The 20,126-nt window shown below is 38.6% G+C and overlaps 2 protein-coding genes across 10 annotated transcripts in view; both read left to right on the top strand.

Moving 5' to 3' along the window:
* Positions 1–20,126, top strand: part of RPA2 (replication protein A2) — a 342,664-nt gene that overhangs the window by 204,042 nt on the left and 118,496 nt on the right. The gene's annotated exons all lie outside the window — the stretch shown is intronic.
* Positions 1–20,126, top strand: part of EYA3 (EYA transcriptional coactivator and phosphatase 3) — a 118,965-nt gene that overhangs the window by 44,273 nt on the left and 54,566 nt on the right. For 5 of the 9 annotated variants that reach the window (XM_050795000.1, XM_050794992.1, XM_050795008.1 and 2 more), the window contains 4 exons: positions 1,003–1,082; positions 4,767–4,833; positions 8,294–8,430; positions 16,081–16,218. In XM_050795000.1, coding sequence (XP_050650957.1) covers positions 1,003–1,082; positions 4,767–4,833; positions 8,294–8,430; positions 16,081–16,218 — 422 coding nt within the window. The remainder of the gene's footprint in view (positions 1–1,002; positions 1,083–4,766; positions 4,834–8,293; positions 8,431–16,080; positions 16,219–20,126) is intronic. The other 4 variants (XM_050795058.1, XM_050795030.1, XM_050795049.1 and 1 more) reach the window with 2 other exon arrangements.

The following is a 20,126-nucleotide window of genomic DNA, read 5'->3' as shown; positions in this document are numbered from 1 at the left end:
TCTAATCACTACAACTTCTGCCTCCCAGGTTCAGGTGATTCTCAGGGCTCAACCTCCCGAGTAGCTGGGACTACAGGCGTGCACCACAACGCCTGGTTTTTAGTAGAGACGGGGTTTTACCATGTTGGCCAGGCTGGTCTCAAACTCCTGATCTCAAGTGATCCACCTGCCTCAGCTTCCCAAATTGCTGTGATTACAGGAGTGAGCCACTGCACCTGGCCCAAACGTGTAATTTGAAAACCCTTCTCATATGATTATGGTTTGTAGCTGATGGAGATCCGCTGTCTGAAATCAAACGTCTCCCTACCTTCCTGTGGTACTTTGGGAGCAAGGTAACAGAGCACTGTTGCACAGAATGGTGACTGTCATAAATAATATAGCATTGTATATTTCAAAATTGCTAAAAGCATAGAATTTAAGTGTTTTTATGTACTTTTTTTCACAAAAAAGTGAAAGGTGTTTTATATATCAAAAATCACATTGTACCCCATAAACATATAATATGTACAATTTTTAAACAGTGACAGAGCAATGTTTTACCATATGGTGTTAAAGAAAAATCTGACGTGCCAGTGACTTAGCTGGAATTTCTGAATTATATAAAAACTAAAGGGATCTAGAGATATAAGAAAGAGCAGTAGGTCGGGCATGGTGGCATGCACCTGTAATTCCAGCTACTTAGGAGGCTGAGGCAGGAGAATCGCTTGAACCCAGGAAGCAGAGGTTGCAGTGAGCCAAGATTGCGCCACTGCACTGGAGCCTGGGTGACAGAGGGAGACTCCATCTCAAAAAAAAAAAAAAAAAAAAAGAACTGTAGAATGCTGAGGGTACTGGCCCTGGCCCGAGCTCTCTTCAAGTTGTTAAAAATCAACAACAAGGATATCATGAAGATTTACTTTGCCTCTTACTTGTATAGCCTAGGAGGAAATGGGTTTGATCTTATCACTTTTAGCAATGCAGCAAATCAATCAGGGGCTAATGTGTTCGTTTTGGTTCTCCCAGTCAAGTAAGCAATCCAGATGTCAGTGATCAGAAGCCTGAAACATCAAGCCTTACTTCAAACCTTCCCATATCAGAGGAAAGTAAGTACCGTATTCTGTGCATGATTGAACAGATATTCCTATAACTAGTAATGCTTTTCTTATAGAATTGGTTTTTCATAATTGCCTTGTTTGTCCCAAAATATCCAGAAGGCTCTCCCATCCTTGTTTTTGTGGGTGTTTATCCTTGAGCCCTCCTGTAAGCTTTATTGACAGAGCAGCTGAGAAAAGATCACATGGAATCCATTCACCCAAGGAGTCACACCCCGTGATTTTATTTTCGTTTTGAGATTGAGTGTTCTAAAGGTAATAATGTCTTACAGAAAATCAGAGACAATTATACTTAACCATATATACTTCCCATGTATATTTTTTAAAAAGGTGTAACTTTTTTTTAAAAGGTGTATCTTGAGTTCTATATAGTATTTCCTCAAAGGTGATTCTATTCTGGTGGTTCTCAGACTTTTAGTCTACATAAGAATCATCTGGAATACTTGTTTGTAATGTAGAATTCTAGTTTCACCTCCAAAGATTATCATTCAGTAGATCTGATGTGGATAGGGAATCTGCAGTTTTGACAGGTTAGCCAGGTGATTCTGGTCCATATGGGAAACTGTCCATATTGTAGAAAACCACTCTAATCAATAAAACGTCTCCTCTAATTTCTTGAATATCCCACTCATCTCCAAGAAAAAGACCTGTTCCCTAAAATCTTAAACTTTACATACTTCCGGGTCAGGAAGTAAGTTGAATATTCTTGCTCCCTCTAAATAATGTCCTTTTTTCCTTCAAATACTTTGGTTCAGCTGGGCATGGTGGCTCTTGTCTGTAATCCCAACACTTTGGGAGTCTGAGGCAGGAGGATCACCTGAGGCCAGGAGTTTGAGATCAGCCTGGGCAACTAAGTGAGACCTCCTCGCTACAAAATATAAAATAAAATAAATAAAAACTTTGGTTCATTTGAAGTCTACATCTATACCTTCCCCTACCTTTCTGTTTTTACCTTAGACTGTCGTCCTATTCATTCTGTTCTTTATTTTATTTTTTTTTATGTTTTTTGAGATGGAGTCTTGCTTTGTTGCCCAGGTCGGAGTGCAGTGGCACAATCTCGACTCACTACAACCTCCGCCTCCCAGGTTTGAGTGATTCTCCTGTCTCAGCCTTCCAAGTAGCTGGGATTACAGGTGCATGCCACCATGCCCAGCTACTTTTTGTATTTTTGTTGTTGTTGTTGTTATTTGTTTGTTTGTATTTTTTTGAGATGGAATTTCGCTCTTGTTGCCAAGGCTGGAATGCAATGGTGAGATCTCGGCTCACTGCAACCTCTGCCTCCCAGGTTCAAGCCATTCTCCTGACTCAGCCTTCCGAGTAGCTGGAATTACAGGCACGTGCTATCACCCCGGCTAATTTTTGTATTTTTAGTAGAGACAGGGTTTCACCGTGTTGGCCAGGCTTGTCTCAAACTCCTGACCTCAAGTGATCTGCCAGCCTCAGCCTCCCAAAGTGCTGGGATTACAGGCATGAGCTACCCAGCCGTTTCCTTCTTGTCAGGATGTAAGCAGTATACTTGCTCCTGTCAGATGTAGAGCCTTTTATTTGTGTTCCATATACTATCTATTTTTACCTTGCCCAAGGACTTGGGTACTGTAGTTTTCCTGCCACCACTTGTGTGTCATCACGGTCTTCTCTTTTTATCCTTCCTGTCAGTAAAGAAACATCTTACCATTTTAAAACATAAACACTGCTCCCCCTGCACCCCCACCCTTGGCTCCACATCTCCTACTAGTTATGGACACATAAATGACATACCAGAACTTCTGAAAGAGTTGCCCTCACTTGCTTTTTCACCTCCCATTCACTTTTCCAGCTTCTCAAATTTAGCTTCTATCCTCACTCTTCCAATGAAACTGCTGTCGTCAAGGCCATTAGTTGTTTTCATGTTGCAAATTCTAGAATACATTTCTCCTCACATTCTGCCTCTCATTACTTTTCCTCCCACCTTTCTCCTTTGATGGCGCTTCTTTGGTGGGCCTCAGGCCTTAGTTCTAGGCTACCATCTTTCCTCTTTCTGGATTCTCCCATTACATTACTTTAAATATCTTATACATGGTTAATGAATTCCATATTGATATTTCCAGTCTGACTTCTCCCATGCTTTCATTTGTGTATCAGACTGCCTGTTTGACATCTTTACTGGAAGGAAAATCATACCTAAGATGTTCAAAAAAGAACTTTCAATTCCTTTAGCCCCTATGACATACTCTCTTCTCCCAAACTTGCCCATCTTAGGAAGTGATATCACTCTCCCTCTAGTTGCTCAAACTAAAAACCTAGGAACCATCTTGTATTCCCCGTTTTCCTCATTCTCTACATCAAATCCATCAGAATGTCCTGTTCGTTTTACCTTCAGAATATATTTCAAAGTCTTTGCCTCATCCCCACTGTTGGTATTCTAGTCCAAGCCAGCATATTACTTACTTGATTCTCCTATAGTATAATAGGATATTATACCTTGACTCTTTATAATTGTTTTGTGGTTCCCAAGTACTGCCAAGATCAAGGCTCATTCATTCTCTAGAGAAGTGAAAATTGACCTCAGTCTCCTAGGATGTTGTTGATCCCTTCCAGAATTAAATTAAATGGGAGGAAGATAAGGGTTTGGGTTTTTTAATGTATGTGTCAACTGAGGAAGATCCATTGTGTAGAATTCAAATAAACTTACGTTACATTCTTTGCAATGGATTGTCAGAACTTTAGATCTAATTGACATTTCCTTCATTTTTGTCAAAATGATTAGAGATAAATGTGATCTCCAATAATTATTTTTAAATACCTCAAACAATAGCATTGGACAAGCTCTTCTGTAATAAACTCACAGGTGTTGATTTGTCTTACTCTTGAGCATTTGAATTGGCCCCTCATCTGCTTTTGATCAAGGTTCTCTTTTTGGATCAGGTGCTCTTCCAGGGAACCTAATTAGACATAAAGTTAATTGGTTCGTTTTTAATCAGATATTTACAGTGTTCATACCAGAAGTAGTAATCATGAGGGTCAAGCCTTCATAGCAGCTATTCCAGATGAAGTCATGGGGGTCAAGAGGACAATAGCCGGAAAAGTCTTTGAGAGTTTCTCAGAGCATCACATCAGTTCCTCACATCTGTCTCTGGTTTGCCAAAATCAAAGCCTTCACTACAAAACAGAAAAAATAGTAGTATAGAAATATACTTGCATCTACTCTGCTGTTGATTATGCATAGCAGTAGCAGTGGTTTTAAAATAAGATTGGATGCTTCCCCTAAATCTTTTCCTGAAAGTCATTCTTAAGGCTTTTACTCAATATAGTAAGCACTCAAAGAACAAATAAGCTGAAGTAGAATAATGTGGTTTTCTAGACACAGAGCTTGCTTTTTGTTTGCCTATCAGCGTAGCTGAGAGCTTAGGAGGTTGCTTCGTCTATTATTTTAGATCAGTAATGGGTAAAGGTAGAGATCCCTACCAACCTTCAGCTCTTTTCCATACCCCACCCTTCTTTTTTTACTGCCTCTGGAAGTCTATAACAGGTGTATACACAAAAAGAGATATTTTCTACCACATAGTCTTTCTATCTGGTGTCCAAGCTGTATTCTGTTAATTAGTTTGAAAGACTATACAGTGAGATGTGCAGTTTTCCCATTCCATCTTTGAAATGTTCTAACTTTTTAACCTGGTGATACTATCTTTCTTTCAGTTATGACATGCACCGATTACATCCCTCGCTCATCCAATGATTATACCTCACAGATGTATTCTGCAAAGTAAGTTGAATAATTGTTTCCAAAATGCATATGCTTTTTCTGTAGATTCATTGCAAAATTTAATATTATTTTTCCTCTAAAATAATAGATATTTAAATTATTTTTACATCTCTTATTCTATCATCATTCCAATTTTTAATTCCCTCTAAATATAATCTATGTAGTATCCTTTTAAAAAGTAGATGGTTGCCTGCAATGGATCATTTTACACAAAAGCTTACTCTAAAATGAGTAGGCACTGAACATGCAAAATAGTGTTAGTGATTAACCATATCATTGATTGACTTCTGGTCATTCTCTCTGTCCTGTACCTTGACATACAGCATACAGATTAATAAAAACAAGACTGGATTTCTCAGTCCAATCTGTGTTCAGTTTTTTTTTTTTTTTCTTTTTTTGAAGACAGAGTCTCACTCTGTCATCCAGGCTGGAGTGCAGTGGCACCATCGTGGCTCACTGCAACCTCCACCTCCCGGGTTCAAGTGATTCTCCTGCCTCAGCCTCCTGAATAGCTGGAACTATCGGCATGCCACCATGCCCAGCTAATTTTTGTGTTTTTTAGTAGAGATGGGGTTTCACCATGTTGGCCAGGCTGTTTTCAAACGGCTGACCTCAGGTGATCTGCCTACCTACCAAAGTGCTGGGATTACAGGCATGAGCCACCACGCCTGGCCTGTGTTCAGTTTCTTGATTGAGGAAAAATGTCCTCAGAGTAGAACTGGGCTTTGAAGTTAGATAGGTTTGGTGGGAAAGTCACTAAGAGGTTATGTTTTGGGCCTTCATGGGGTAATATCAGCATTAATATCAGCCAAGTTATTCATCTCCAAGGTGGGTAGGTGCAGAACAGTGTGTATACCAAGCTACCTATTGTGCATAATAAAGAGTGGACCTATGCATACAAAGACACATACAAGTGCATTTATTAAGCCAGGATATATTCTTATGTGCTTACAGCTGCTGGATACATAAAGAAACTGGTAGCAAAAGCAAGAGATACTTTATGGGGCTGTTATAAAAAGGAAACTGTCTTTCTTTTCCCTGGTTATATCCATTTTTACCTTTTGAATTTTGCATTAGTTAAAAAATAAATTAAAAAGTCAACCCAATGAGTTCTTCTAATTTTAATCTGGTATTAACACTAATGGTGTGCTTGGGCTAATCATTTTCATGCGACTTTCTTCTGTGAAATGACTGAACCTATTCTCTGAGATTATTATGAAGAAATTAGATACTAAATGTGGAAACACATTTGAGCTTTGGGCTACAAAGACTCTGCATGAAAAAGGACATTATGGTCTTTACCATATCTGGAGATTAATCCATTTAAGGTCACTAAGATGTAAATCATTCCCATGAGACTTGAGTAACAACTCTAACCTGAGCTATTTCCTGGACTCAGATCTGGCTAAGAAGAATAGACATTTTTAAATTCAGTTTTTTAGAATCTACTGAAATGTGGATATGTTGCAGATTCCAAATTCATTTATTCATTCAGAAAGTATTTGCATACCTGCTACATTCAGAATACCTTATTAGCTATACCATCTATCTTAATTCAGACCTCTTTATTACTTATCTGAACTGTTTTTTTAACTGGATCTCCATTTCCAGTTTCTCCTCCCTTTCTAAACAATTTACAAAGCATTGTCAAAATAATCTTTATTAAAGAACAGCTCTGATCTTGTCACTCTTTGCTCAATAATTTCAGTGGCTCTCAGTTTCAGATTTGCCTTTTAGCCTAGCATTCAAGGTCTTTGCTTCCTTTCTCTCACTACTTCTCTTAATATACTTCCCTCAGTTATCTATGCTCTTTACAGGCTGAAGCCCTTGCTTTCCTTCCTCTGTTCCCTGGCAGGACTTTTTTCTTGTGCTAGAACACCCTTTCTCTCCCAATTCTGTACCTCTTATCTACTATATCACTTCTTTATGGCCTTTCTTCATTTTCCTCTTCCCCCAAAGGTGAAAAAAAAATTTCCCCTTTAAAACACCCCTGCCGCCCCCGCCATATTTTATTATGCTTACATGGTACGAATAGCATTTTCTTTTTTTTTTTTTTTTTTGAGACGGAGTCTTGCTCTGTCGCCCAGGCTGGAGTGCAGTGGCCGGATCTCAGCTCACTGCAAACTCTGCCTCCCGGGTTTAAGCCATTCTCCTGCCTCAGCCTCCTGAGTAGCTGGGACTACAGGCGCCCACCACCGCGCCCGGCTAGTTTTTTGTATTTTTAGTAGAGACGGGGTTTCACTGTGTTAGCCAGGATGGTCTCGATCTCCTGACCTCGTGATCCACCCGTCTCGGCCTCCCAAAGTGCTGGGATTACAGGCTTGAGCCACCGCGCCCGGCCAGCATTTTCTTTTTTACGTTATATATACAGTGTAACTCACCACATGAAATAATTGGTATCTAAAAATTCAGTGCAATATCATGGATGAAATGGTTATATCTGCTAGCTACTGTAAAGTCCCAGGAGTTTCACTGCTGAAATCTCTAGCTATCGCTGATATGGTGGCACCAACTAGTGGCAGTATGCCCTGACTTAAATATCATTGAGGAGATTGAGTCCTGTCTGGAACTTCCCAGACTTTGTTAATTACCTGGGTTCTGTTTTGTAGGCTTGATTTAAGGATATTGGAACCCATCTCTACTTCCGTTTTTTTGGTGTGTTTGCTTGCCTTTTCTCCACCAGCCTCACCCTCTTTTCCAGTCTTACTTTCCCTCTCAGAACTTTAGTTTGGTTCAAGGGGCAGAGTGGAGAATGAAAACCAATTGCCAATCTTGTTCTATCTAGTTTTCTATTATATTAGGATTTTATTCTAGATGTAGGCTAACGGCATGAACACGTTTAATCCATCCTTGTGTCTCACATAGGGCCATGATTGTAGCACACTAGAAATGTTTGTAGAATAATTGGAACTTGGAGGGATGTTTGAAACTTAAATTTTTCATAAAATTGTTCTTTGGGTTGATGATAGTAGAACCTGGAAAGGAGGAAAGGCTTCTACTTTCTGATCATAAGAGCCATTTTAGGTTGGGCACAGTAGCTCACCCCTGTAATCCTAGCACCTTGGGAGGCCGAGGCGGGTGGATCACTTGAGGTCAAGAGTTTGAGACCAGCCTGGCCTACAAGGATGAAACGCCATCTCTACTAAAAATACAAAAATTATCCAGACGTGGCGGTAGGTGCCTGTAATCAATCCCAGGTATTTGGGAGGCTGAGACAGAAAAATAGCTTGAACTGGGGAGGCGGAGGCTACAATTAGCCGAGATCATGCCACTGCACTCCAGCCTGGGCAACAGAGCAAGACTGTCTCAAAAATAAAAAAATTTTAAAAAGAGCCATTTTATGTGGAAGATTAGTCTCCTTGTTGCAGATTCTTTGCCGTTAGTGGTGGTAGCTATTTTACCTATTTTTCATTACTAAAGTAAATCACACAAAAGTTTTTGTTTTCTTGAAATTTTCTAGACCTTATGCACATATTCTCTCAGTTCCTGTTTCGGAAACTGCTTACCCTGGGCAGACTCAATACCAGACACTACAGCAGACTCAACCCTATGCTGTCTACCCTCAGGCAACCCAAACGTATGGACTACCTCCTTTTGGTAAGGCACTCTATTGTAAACAATTTCTAAGAATGTTGATTTTATTCCCCAGAAACTTTGATCAGCCATGCATCATTCTTTAAGAGCACTTAGTTACATATGTGGTTGGGTATGCAACTTTGCAACAGTATGTTTGATGTATGTAATAAAAAAATCGTAGTTTTTTAGTACTCATTTATCTATTTTGTGTGTTCTAAGTCCTGACCCTGAAGCTTGGAATCTTTAAGTGTTTGGTAAATTCTTTGAGGATTTGCTATTGATTTGACTTACTTTATATACAATATAATATGGTACTATCATTAGGAAAGCATAATAAATATATTTCGAGGTGGCCAATTTCTTGCTAAAACCAGGTAGTCTGAATATGTATCATAGTTTGCTCTGTGGGGTTTTTTGTTTGTTTGTTTTTGTGTGTTGTTTTTGTTTTTGTTTTTTGGCCAATCTCTCCCTCTCCTTTCTCCCCTAACCCCACCTAAAACTGATCAGATATTGTTCTGCTGAACCAAAAAGTCATTTTAGAATGCCAGAAATCCCCAATTTTCTTATAGCCTTATGTGCCTAGGGAGTTATTTTCATTGGTTTTAGGTGTCTTGGACATGAACTATAAATTAAAATGATTTATCAGACGTCCCTTTAAAGTTCTTTGGGTGCTTAATATCTGTGCTTATTTTTCTGTGTGTGTAAACGCAGTGTGCTTCATTGCTCCTTCCCTGCTTTCCTGAAATGGGTGTCAGAAAATTAAAAGAATACTGTATTATTTAAAAATATGTAATATGTAACAAAATTATATTTCTGTAGACTTTATTTAATCAAGCTATGAATTAGAAAAGTTTTCCAGACATATCACCACACAGATTCTGGATGTATTAATGTACCTGCTTCTAGTTTCCACATTCCTGTTTCTCCTGACCCGCTTGGCTACTCTTTTATAATATTGTCAGCTTTCTTACTTTTAGGCTTGTTAGAATTCTTTGGTTCCTGGTAACTGCTAGAAACAAGAATTGGGAGTTATGTTTAATAATAGTGGGGTTGATAACTTCATGTGAGATGGGAAACAAATTCTCTTGTTTCCTCATTTGTACATCCATGTTTCCATGCCTGTTAGTACCAGCCAGCGTACTCAGATCTTGTATTTATGATATGATTAACCAGCCAACACTGAATGGACCTTTTGAAAGGAGACACCTCTGTGAATATGTTTGTGTTGATTTCTTTTTGGTTATTTAAAGCTGATTTTTCAACAGTTGACTAATAATAGGCTAGCAATTATAATTATTTTCACATAGTTTTTTAAATCTTCTGTTTTAATTTGAATTATTAGCAAGCCCAAGCCGTTTACAACAGTTGATCATTCCTGCTGTTCAGTATTAAATACTACTCCTATTATATCTCTGAGCATGATTTATGGAATACCTAAGATAATTCTGTGTGCATATGGATCCTAGATATAATTAATTTTTTAAATGATCACTATATTTCCCTTAAATTATTATTATTTCGAGACAGAGTCTCGCTCTATGCACCACCAAGCCTACCTAATTTTTGTATTTTAGTAGAGACAGGGTTTCACCATGTTGGCCAACTGGTCTCAAACTCCTGGCCTCAAGTGATCTGCCCAGCTCGGCCTGCCAAAATGCTGGGATTACAGGCCTGAGCCACCATGCCCAGCCCACTTTGGACAGGTCACTTGAGACCAGGAGGTCGAGACTAGCCTGGCCAACATGGTGAAACCCGTCTCTATTAAAAATATTTTAAAAATTAGCCGGGCATGGTGGTGGGCACCTGTAATTCCAGCTACTCAGGAGGCTGAGGCATGAGAATCACTCGAACCTGGGAGACAGAGGTTGCAGTGAGCCGAGATGGTGCCACTGCACTCCAGCCTGGGTGACAGAGCAAGACTGTCTCAAAAAATAATAATAATAATAATGATAATAATAATAATACATTAAAAAAGAAAAAAATTCTGTAAAGTAAATAGATCTCTGTTAAAACCTTGAAGGATACATGTTTATATTGTATGTTGGTAATATTGTTAATAACAGGCTCCTTTAATAATCAGGTTTTGTTTAATATTTGAGGGCAAGGAAGACTTGTGTTTCATAATTTCTTCTATCAGTAATTCAGAGAGAGATAATCATTAGCTTAAATTTGACTTTAAGTAATGTATGAGACTTACTAGAGAGAGATTTTGGTTGGGGTAATGTGAATGATAGAGATGGCATATTCTCACAATTTACCAGAGAAATTGTAAGAGAGGTTTGTAAAACTTTTAAAAGTGACTGTATTTTGAAAAGATGTTTTCTTGTGTTTTATCTTGTGGCTTTTTTTGGTAATGTGTTAAATTAAGTAGGAGAAAACACTTGATTTCTTTCTTTCGAAATCAAGATTTTGGTAGTCGTGTCATCTTAGTGCTGCCTGTTTTCAGATTAGCTAATTTGTTTTATTTCAGATGCAAATAGGGCTTCAGAAAAATTCATTATAATAACATTACCTTATCTCTATTATTTACTATAACAAGCTGTGTACTAAGAATAAGTACTTCACACTTTATAGTATTGTCTCATTTAATCCTCAGAACAGTCCTAAGAGGTAAGTGCTATCCCTTTTTATAGGGGAGAAACTGAGAGTTAAATCATGTGCCCAAAGTTCATACAATTAGTAAACGCCTGGGATTATAATTGAACCCTGGTTTGTTTCATTCCAGAAATGCTCATAACTTTAGGTCTATATCAAAAAGATGGTCTCAGAGTTGAGTTTGAAATTAAAAAGCTTCCTCCTCTTGAAGAAAGGAGAAAAGACTAGAAGAAATCTAAGAAGACTATATGATGAATAATCTTTTAAAGAAATACTGATCATATTCTTTCCAGAGCTGTATACAAATGGGGTGGGATGGCAGAAAGGGGATTAGAAGTTTAACTTCTAGGAATCTGAAGGAGTATGTGTAAGGAAAAGGGTACTTGTTTAATGTTAGTGGGTTTCAAAAAATATGCCTTTAGGTGCCAACTGTTCTGATTTCTTTTAAAAGAACTTTAATGTGAGTTGGAGGAGTGGGTGATATGCATTAAGAGCCTTAAGGATGTTCATTTCATTTCCCTCAGTAATTTCACTTCTGGGAATGTATCCTATGGAACTAGTTAGAGATACCCAGAAAAATGTGCTGACCAACATATTCATTGAAGCATTATTTATAATGTGAAAAAATTGAAAACCTAAAAATTGAATATTAAGGTATGTGTTAAATTTTATATGACTGCTGCATAGCCATTATAAATCATATTGTTGAAAAATATTTAGGGTCTTGAGAAAACAGTATATTATTAATTGAAAAAAGCAGTATATAATAACAAAAACACAATGTTGTAATACCAATTTAGTATTTTACAAAATATGTGTATACCCAGGTATGGTAGTGCATGCCTGTAGTTCCAGCTACTTGGGAGACTGAGGTAGGAGGATCGCTTGAGCCCAGCAGTTCTGGGCTACAGTGCGCTATGCTGATTGGGTATCTGCACTAAGTTCAGCACCAATGTGGTGACCTCCTGGGAGTGGGGGACCGCCAGGTTGCCTAAGGAAGGGTGAACTGGCCCAGGTTAGAAGCAGCAGGTTAAAACTCCAGTGCTGATCAGTAGTGGGATCATGCCTGTGAATAGTCACTGCACTCTGGTGTGGACAATATAGTGAGACTCTGCCTCTAAAAAAAAAAAAAAGAAAGAAAAAATTGTGCATAAAGAATAATTGGAAGCAAAAAAAGTGGCTGTTTTTCCTACAGATGTTTCAAAAAATATATACATATACTTTGTTTATAATCAGGAAAAGTACTTACATTAAATTACTTACTATTTATAATAGCTTATCCAAATGAGCTGCTGAATCAGCAAGCCAAAATGTCCTTTCATGTGCTTTTTCTAGCATTGGTGTATACTTTAGTTCCTCACCAGACTAATCTCTAAAGATCACTATATGCGTTACTATAAATTGAACTGATGAGATTAGTTTGGATAGTGAGTAATCAATAGTGAAGTACTTGTGCTGAGAAACTTGGGTAGAGTTTGTGATAAGACCCCACTCTGGGGGCAGCAGGAAAGCACTCAGAGACAGACTTGCTTTCCCATTGTTAACCTGACAGTTTGTCTACAGCAGGCTCTTGATACTTAAAAGTACTTAAGAAAGTTGGTAGTTGTTGGCATAGAGCAGTGGACTGGGAGTCAGGTAATTAGGGTTTGGTTTCCCTGTTTGCTATGAGCAGTAGTGCCGTGGAGTCAGACTACTGGGTCGTCATGCTGCCTGTTATCTGGAATTCTGGGAGGGGTGCGTTTAGAGGAAGATGATTTGCATGTCTGAAGAGCCAGGTCTACAGTGATGCTGGAGGCACTGTCCATATTGTCTTTTATTCCTCATAAAATAATTATATGTTAAACATCTACTTTGTGTTTCTGGCCAAAGATATTCACAACTAGCTATCTCCTACTTATTTTGGACATTTGTGTTCTAATTTTTGATCTTATAAGAGGGACACTGTCAAAACATTCTCAGTTGATACTATTGTTAATAATAAGGTATTATTTTCATATAGTATAAAAATATGTTTATAAATCTAACCCCTTAGGGTCAAAACCTATTTGGAAAAAGAAATCACAGTGATGACAATAAATCTGAAAAGTTATTGTGACATTGAAATAGCAATTTGTTTACCAAAAAGTGTGATATACAACCAGCAGGAATCATATCACTGATACTCACATTTTACATCATAAATGTTTAAAAAATGATATTCCCAAATATTTTTATTGTTGAAAATCAAACATAGCAAGAATCTTAATTAAATTTAAATGACATAGGACATATTTAAATCATCATGAATTATGATAGGGCAAATGCTTCTAATTCATGCTACCGGTGTCAGTATTCCTCAGTCTCTTAAAATAAGTTATTTCATGTGATTAATAGATGAGAAAAAGATATTACATTTTCTTTTTATGCATTAAGAGTTTGGGGCAAAGCCGGGTGCAGTGACTCATGCCTATAATCCCAGCACTTTGGGAGGTCAAGTCAGGAGGATCATTTAAGGCCAGGAGTTTGAAACCAGCCTAGGCAATATGACAAAACCTCGTCTCTGCAAAAATACAAGAAGTAGCCAGGCGTTGTGTGCCTGTGGTCCCAGCTATTCGGGGGTTTGAGGCAGGAGGATCCCTTGATCCCAGGAGGTTGAGGCTGCAATGACCTGTGATTGCACCACTGTCCTACAGCCTGGGCAATAGAGCAAGACCCTGTCTCAAAAAACTTAAAAAGTGATTATCATATCCCACTATTGTTTAAGACTTTCACATTTCTCTTTACTATTCCTAAATGTACTTATCAATAAATTGGACAAATCTGAGTTGCTGCACTGAAGTATCTCAGTGCCCTGGTGAAGCAGAGGTTCTCATTCTCAAAGTATTATATTTTTGATTGCATATATCTGTTCATTGGCTATAAATTCAATCACTCCTAGTTTATCAGAGTAGGAGCAAATAAATGATATGAGTTAATGTTGAGTTTGAAGTCATGGCTAACCTTATGTCATACATGGAATGTGTTTGGTTGATGAACCTTCTTAGACCTAATTATCAGCTTCAACTACACTAACCCAGTAACCATAGCTATTCAGAACACAGTGAACAACCAGGCATTAAGATTTTTTGGGCCTGGCGTGGTGGCTCATGCCTGTAATCCCAACACTTTGGGAGGCCGAGGTGGTGGATTACCTGAGGTCAGGAGTTCGAGACCAGCCTGACCAACATAGTGAAACCCCATCTTTACTAAAAATACAAAATTAGCTGGGCATGGTGGTGCATACCTGTAATCCCAGATACTAGGGAGGCTGAGGCAGGAGAGTTGCTTGAACCCGGGAGGAGGAGATTGCAGTAAGCTGAGATCATCATGCCACTGCAGTCTAGCCTGGGCAAAAAAAGCAAAACTCCCTCTCAAAAAAAAAAAAAAAAGTTTTTTTTTTTTTTTTAAAGTAGGCTTTTGTGTAGCCAAAATTATCACCAAAACCATGCACTTAAGAGTGTTTCGCTCATAAAGAATATCTTTGGGCTCTCATGCAGATGCAAAGTTTTGTTTATGGTTGCCTAGTTTATTGCAAATGAAAAGGCAGATATAGCCAAGGAAGTCAAGAAGCGACAGACCACTGAGGAAAAACAGTGAAATTAGAACCTAAAAATCAGAACTATAATTAAGTTCTATTTAATACTAAACAATTGTCTTTACACATCACAATAGCCTCTGCGGTATCTCTGTAATATATATAGCACAGCACAGTTTTTATTTTTGAAACAGTAACTGAGAAAATCTAAAGGTATGTGTGCTATTTCCTCCCTGCTAAGAAGGAAGGAAAGGATATAAATATATTTTAGAAAGATTGTCACTCAGGAACATTATGATAAAAAGAAAGTAAAAATGAACAGCTGTGATGTTTGTCAGTATGAGATAGACTTATATGTTCTGACTTAGAAAGATGAATCTTGAGGTATTATGTGGAAAAGCAAATTATGTATACTGTGTATAAAACAGTCGTTGGCTGGCAGTGGCTCACACCTATAATCCCAACACTTTAAAAAGCCAAGGTGGAGGATTGCTTGAGGCCAGGAGTTCAAGACTGGCCTGGGCAATGTGGCGAGCCCCACCTCTACAAAAAATTAGCCAAGTAAGGTGGCACACGCCCATAGTCTCAGCTACTCCTGTGGCTGAGGCAAGAGGATTGTTTGAGCCTAGGTGACAGAGGAAGACCCTGTCTCTTAACAGCAACAACAACAAAAAACCACAATCCCATTTTTGTTAAAAAAGATGATTAGTGAATACATAGAAGAAATCTGGACTGAGTGTAGTGGCTCATGCCTATCCCAGCACTAAAGGAGGCTGGGGCAAAAGGATCGTGTGAGGCCTGGAGTTCAAGACCAGCCTGGGCAACAGAGCAAAACCCTATCTTATTTTAAAAAAAAAAAAAAAAAAAAAAAAAAAGGAAGAAATCATCTGGGTGACTCTTCTACAAACTGTTAATAGTGGTTAAGTCTGGATGATGGGATTATATATGACTGTATTTTTTTCTAAATTATGTATTTCTGTAATGCTTTTAATTTACAAAATAAGCAGGTATGTCTTTCCTAATCAGAAGAAACAAAAGTAACAAAATAACCAGCTTAACAAGGCAGAGAAGTATTTAATATATTTTAGAAAAATTTGGTCCTTGTTTAATGGGTAAGTGGATTTTAAACTTATATGGAATGTCTCCTACCTTGACAGTTTGAATAAATTATTTATCACTGTACCTGGACATCAGGCAGTCTTCATAACAGATACTCCAGTTGGGTGTCAATAACTCTTTTTTCTGAATCCTGGTCAGTTTCCCCCAATCATTGAAATGAAATGAATTTATATACATATTGGGATTTGTGGCAAGCTTTTTGTTTCTTTGCCCTTATCCCTTAATTCTTTGAAAGTGTTATTTGCTTGTGGTGTATTACAAGTGGGAGATTCAATAATTTTCTCTTACAAGCAAATTTATTTTTAAGATTTAGATTTTAAACCTACTGGCTGATATTTGAAAGCATAACCATGCTCCTCAGTCCCAGTGTATTGTTTGTAATTGGTCCAATTTATCTGATTCAGGTGCATTGTGGCCAGGTATGAAACCTGAAAGTGGTTTAATTCAGACTCCATCTCCAAGTCAACACAGTGTTCTTACCTGCACTACAGGGTTAACCACAAGCCAGCCAAGCCCAGCACATTATTCTTATCCCATTCAAGGTAAATAGGCATGGTTGTGTGTGTGTTTTTAAATTATTATTATTGTTTCTTGCTTTTAACCTACCTGTATCTCCAAACAAACAAATTGGATAATATAGGAGTTCTGTCTTCTAAAATAGAAAGGGGGTGATACTTGGATTTGTGCATGCTTTTTGTGTTAGGCAAACCACAGCTTAGGAGTGTGCTTTATAAGTAGTTTAGCCTTTGAATGTGAGCTGCTTGATAGAATTGAAGCCTTCCCTTTTGCATGTTGGTGTCCAGAAAACCCCTTGATTTTGTTCTAGTCTATTTTCATTGACATTTTGTCCTATAAATGAGCAGAAGACTCCATGGGTTGGAATTTTGCTGACCTGTATGAATTGTCATGGTGGTATGTGAGGTGTGTGCTGCTTTTCTGCTGTGTCTTTGTCACACTTATACCCCGTTTACTACTTGATGAGAGCATTTCTCTTGCTCAAGAAGTTCATTCTTATTTCTCTTTCAGGATAAAAAGCATAGTATTAAAGCTTAAGCTCTAAACATCTTTACCTTCCAAGTTCTTCCTGTAACAGAGTTAGAATTATGACAGGACTATTAGGAAAGAAGACAAAAAACTCAAAAGGCACTATGGAATTAATTGTCTATTCTTCCAAATCCAGTGCAGGCAATTTATCATTGCTCCAGACTGGGACTAGTATCTTTGTACCTAGCTTCTCATCTGCCTCTTTTCTCATGATGTTTCCTAGCTTTTAAATTTTATTTCTTATAAAATGGATAGTAGAGGGATTAGTATAGGACCTCAAAAACCTATCTGAGGTACTCTTAATGTATAAGCTTTGGTGATAAAAAAAGTTTTAATGTAGATTAATTAGATTTTGATTTTCAGTTTTAACTGTTTTCAGAAATATTTGAAAACTACTTCTCCTTGGTCCAGTGGAAACAGAACTGGTCTCTATGTTCTGAGACCTTCCTCTGAGCTACCTTTACCTCCTGTTGTTTACCAAGTCTCCTCTTTTCTTCACTTGTTTCCTCCTCTTTTTTTTTTTTTCTCCCCTCGTCCTCTCCCTCTTCTTTCTTTCTAAGATGGGAACAAATCAGGAGGGAGAAACTGGAGAGAATGACTTTGCCTGTCTTCTCCACCACTCCCTTTCATTTTTATAGAGTATTTCTCTGTGGTTTTTTGTTTTGTTTTGTGACAGAGTCTCACTCAGTTGCCCAGCTGGAATGCAGTGGAGCGATCATGGCTCACTGCAGCCTTCACCTCCCGGGCTAAAGTGATCCTCTCACCTCAGCCTCTCCAGTAGCTGGGACTGCAGGTGCGCACCACCACACCCAGCTATTTTTTTCTACTTTTTTTTTTTTTTTAGAGGTGGGATCTCACTATGTTGCCCAGGCTGGTCTTGAACTCCTGGGCTCAAGCAATCCTCCTACCCCAGCTTCCCAAAGTGTTGAGATTATAGATATGAGCCACCACACTTGGCCTCGTATTTCTCTACGTTGATAGGCCTTTTGGGTTCAACCACAGGTAAGTCTAGTTGCGAAGTCTCTTCTAAACAGGTGTATCTCTGATAACTTACACCTAGGTTGTCAAAGACGACCAAGGGTTCTCTTAATGCTCTACCAAAATGTAAAACCACCATTCCTCTGTAGTTATGTCTAGAATTTGAGGAACGTGGTAGCTATGCTTATTTCTCCCTCGTAAAACAAGAGGAATCACCTCTTTGGGGTCTGTTAGGACCCACTGCTTTAAAACAGTCATGAGGCCAGGCGCGATGGCTCATGCCTGTAACCCCAGCACTTTGGGAGGCTGAGGCGGGCGGATCACCTGAGGTCAGGAGTTGGAGACCAGCCTGACCAACATGGAGAAACCCCATCTGTACTAAAAATACAAAATTAGCCGGGTGTGGTGGCGCATGCCTGTAATCCTAGCTACTCAGGAGGCCCAGGTAGGAGAATCACTTGAACCCATGAGGCGGAGGTTGCAGTGAGCCGAGATCGCACCATTGTACTCCAGCCTGAGCAACAAGAGTGAGACTCTGTCTCGAAAAAATAAATAGAAATTTTAAAAATTGAGAGTCGTGAAAATATCCCTTAAACTTCACTAACCACTGTTCTTATTTGTTATCTATTAGAACATTTTTTCCTTTGGATTGGCTAACCTGATTTCCTTCATTTTGCTATTAATGACAATTGCAGGTATTTATGAAGTGCTTACTATACTCTTGACGTTTTTCTAAGCTGTGGATAGATGTTGCTCATGTAATCCTCACAACAACACAAACCTCATTTTACAGAGGGGGAACCTGAGGCACAGAAAAGCTAAGTAGCTTATCCATAGTCCCAAAATTAGCAAGTAATTAAGAAGGCAGGACATTAGCTGGGCATTCTGACCCCAGAGCATGAGTACAATATTTATGCTTTTCAGTATTGAGGTAATGGTATCAATATCAACTCTCCCATAATTGAGAACCTATACTAACAAATATCTAAATTCACTTATCCTCCGTTTTTCTGGTTAATCTATTGGGCCATTTTCTGGTTAATTAGCACAGGGTAGAAATTAAGGCAGAAGTTAACCATTAAGTTATCAATTTTTACCATTTATTCTGATGAAAAAATTGTTAGAAAAACAGTTAGCTGAAATGAAACATGTGTATTATTGGTATTAAATTACTTAAGTTCACCACTATCAGTATTACTCTCCTTGCTCCGACTTTTCCCTTCCCTTTTAGCATGGATAATGAATGTTAGCTATCCAGGGCTGTTTCTTTCCCCCTGCATAACTACCCAATTTTTTTAAGTTTACACCCCAAGCATTCTTCAATTGACAACAGCCCATCCTTCCTGGGGGAGTTAGGGAAATTATCTCAAAAACCTAATCTGCTTCTGGCTTAATTAACTCTAATCAGAACCTTTTCTTTAGTTTGTACTTTAGTGGTGCCATAATGAGAAGAGACTGCCTTTGTTTGCTCATAAAAATGTTTTGAATGAGTAGATCTGACTTCTGTAGTATCATCCTTTTCCTAGAGTATCTGTTGACTATGTGGCCTTATCTTTGGTCATTTTCTTCAGCTGAGATGTTTTAATTGGTTAAATAATATTCAAGTGGCAAAATTAATTTCAGAAATTTCCAAATTATTTTTAATTATATATATATTTTGAGATTGAGTCTTGCTCTTTTGCCCATGCTGGAGTGCAGTGACGTGATCTCGGCTCACTACAACCTCTGCCTCCTGGGTTCAAGGAATTCTTGTGCCTCAGCCTTCCAAGTAGCTGGGATTATAGGCACCCACTACCACGCCCAGCTAATTTTTGTATTTTTAGTAGAGACAGGGTTTCATCATGTCGACCAGTCTGGTCTCGAACTCCTGACCTCAAGTATCTGCCTACTTCAGCCTCCCAAAGTGCTGGGATTACAGGCATGAGCCACTGCGCCCTGACTAATTCAATCTTTTTTTTTTTTTTTTTTTGAGACAGAGTCTCACTCTCACCCAGGCTGGAGTGCAGTGGCGCCATCTCAGCTCACTGCAAGCTCTGCCTCCTGGGTTCACGCCATTCTCCTGCCTCAGCCTCCTGAGTAGCTGGGACCACAGGCGCCCACCACCACGCCCAGCTAATTTTTTGTAATTTTAGTAGAGATGGGGTTTCACCGTGTTAGCCAGGATGGTCTCGATCTCCTGACTTCGTGATCTGCCCACCTTGGCCTCCCAAAGTGCTGGGATTACAGGTGTGAGCCACTGCGCCTGGCCCTAATTCAATCTTTTAATGAATGTCTTTGTACTCTAGTATCATTGGTAACACACAATAATCTATCTTTGACCAGGAGATTTAAAAAAAATTTTTTATTAATAGGTTTTATTTATTTATTTATTTATTTTTGAGACAGAGTCTTGCTCTGTCACCCAGGCTGGAGTGCAGTGGAGCGATCT

The sequence above is a fragment of the Macaca thibetana genome, chromosome 1 (genome assembly GCF_024542745.1).
Source record: "Macaca thibetana thibetana isolate TM-01 chromosome 1, ASM2454274v1, whole genome shotgun sequence".
Lineage (NCBI taxonomy): Eukaryota > Metazoa > Chordata > Mammalia > Primates > Cercopithecidae > Macaca > Macaca thibetana.
Note: the sequence above shows the minus strand (reverse complement) of the source record. Positions and strands in the feature narration are given on the sequence as shown.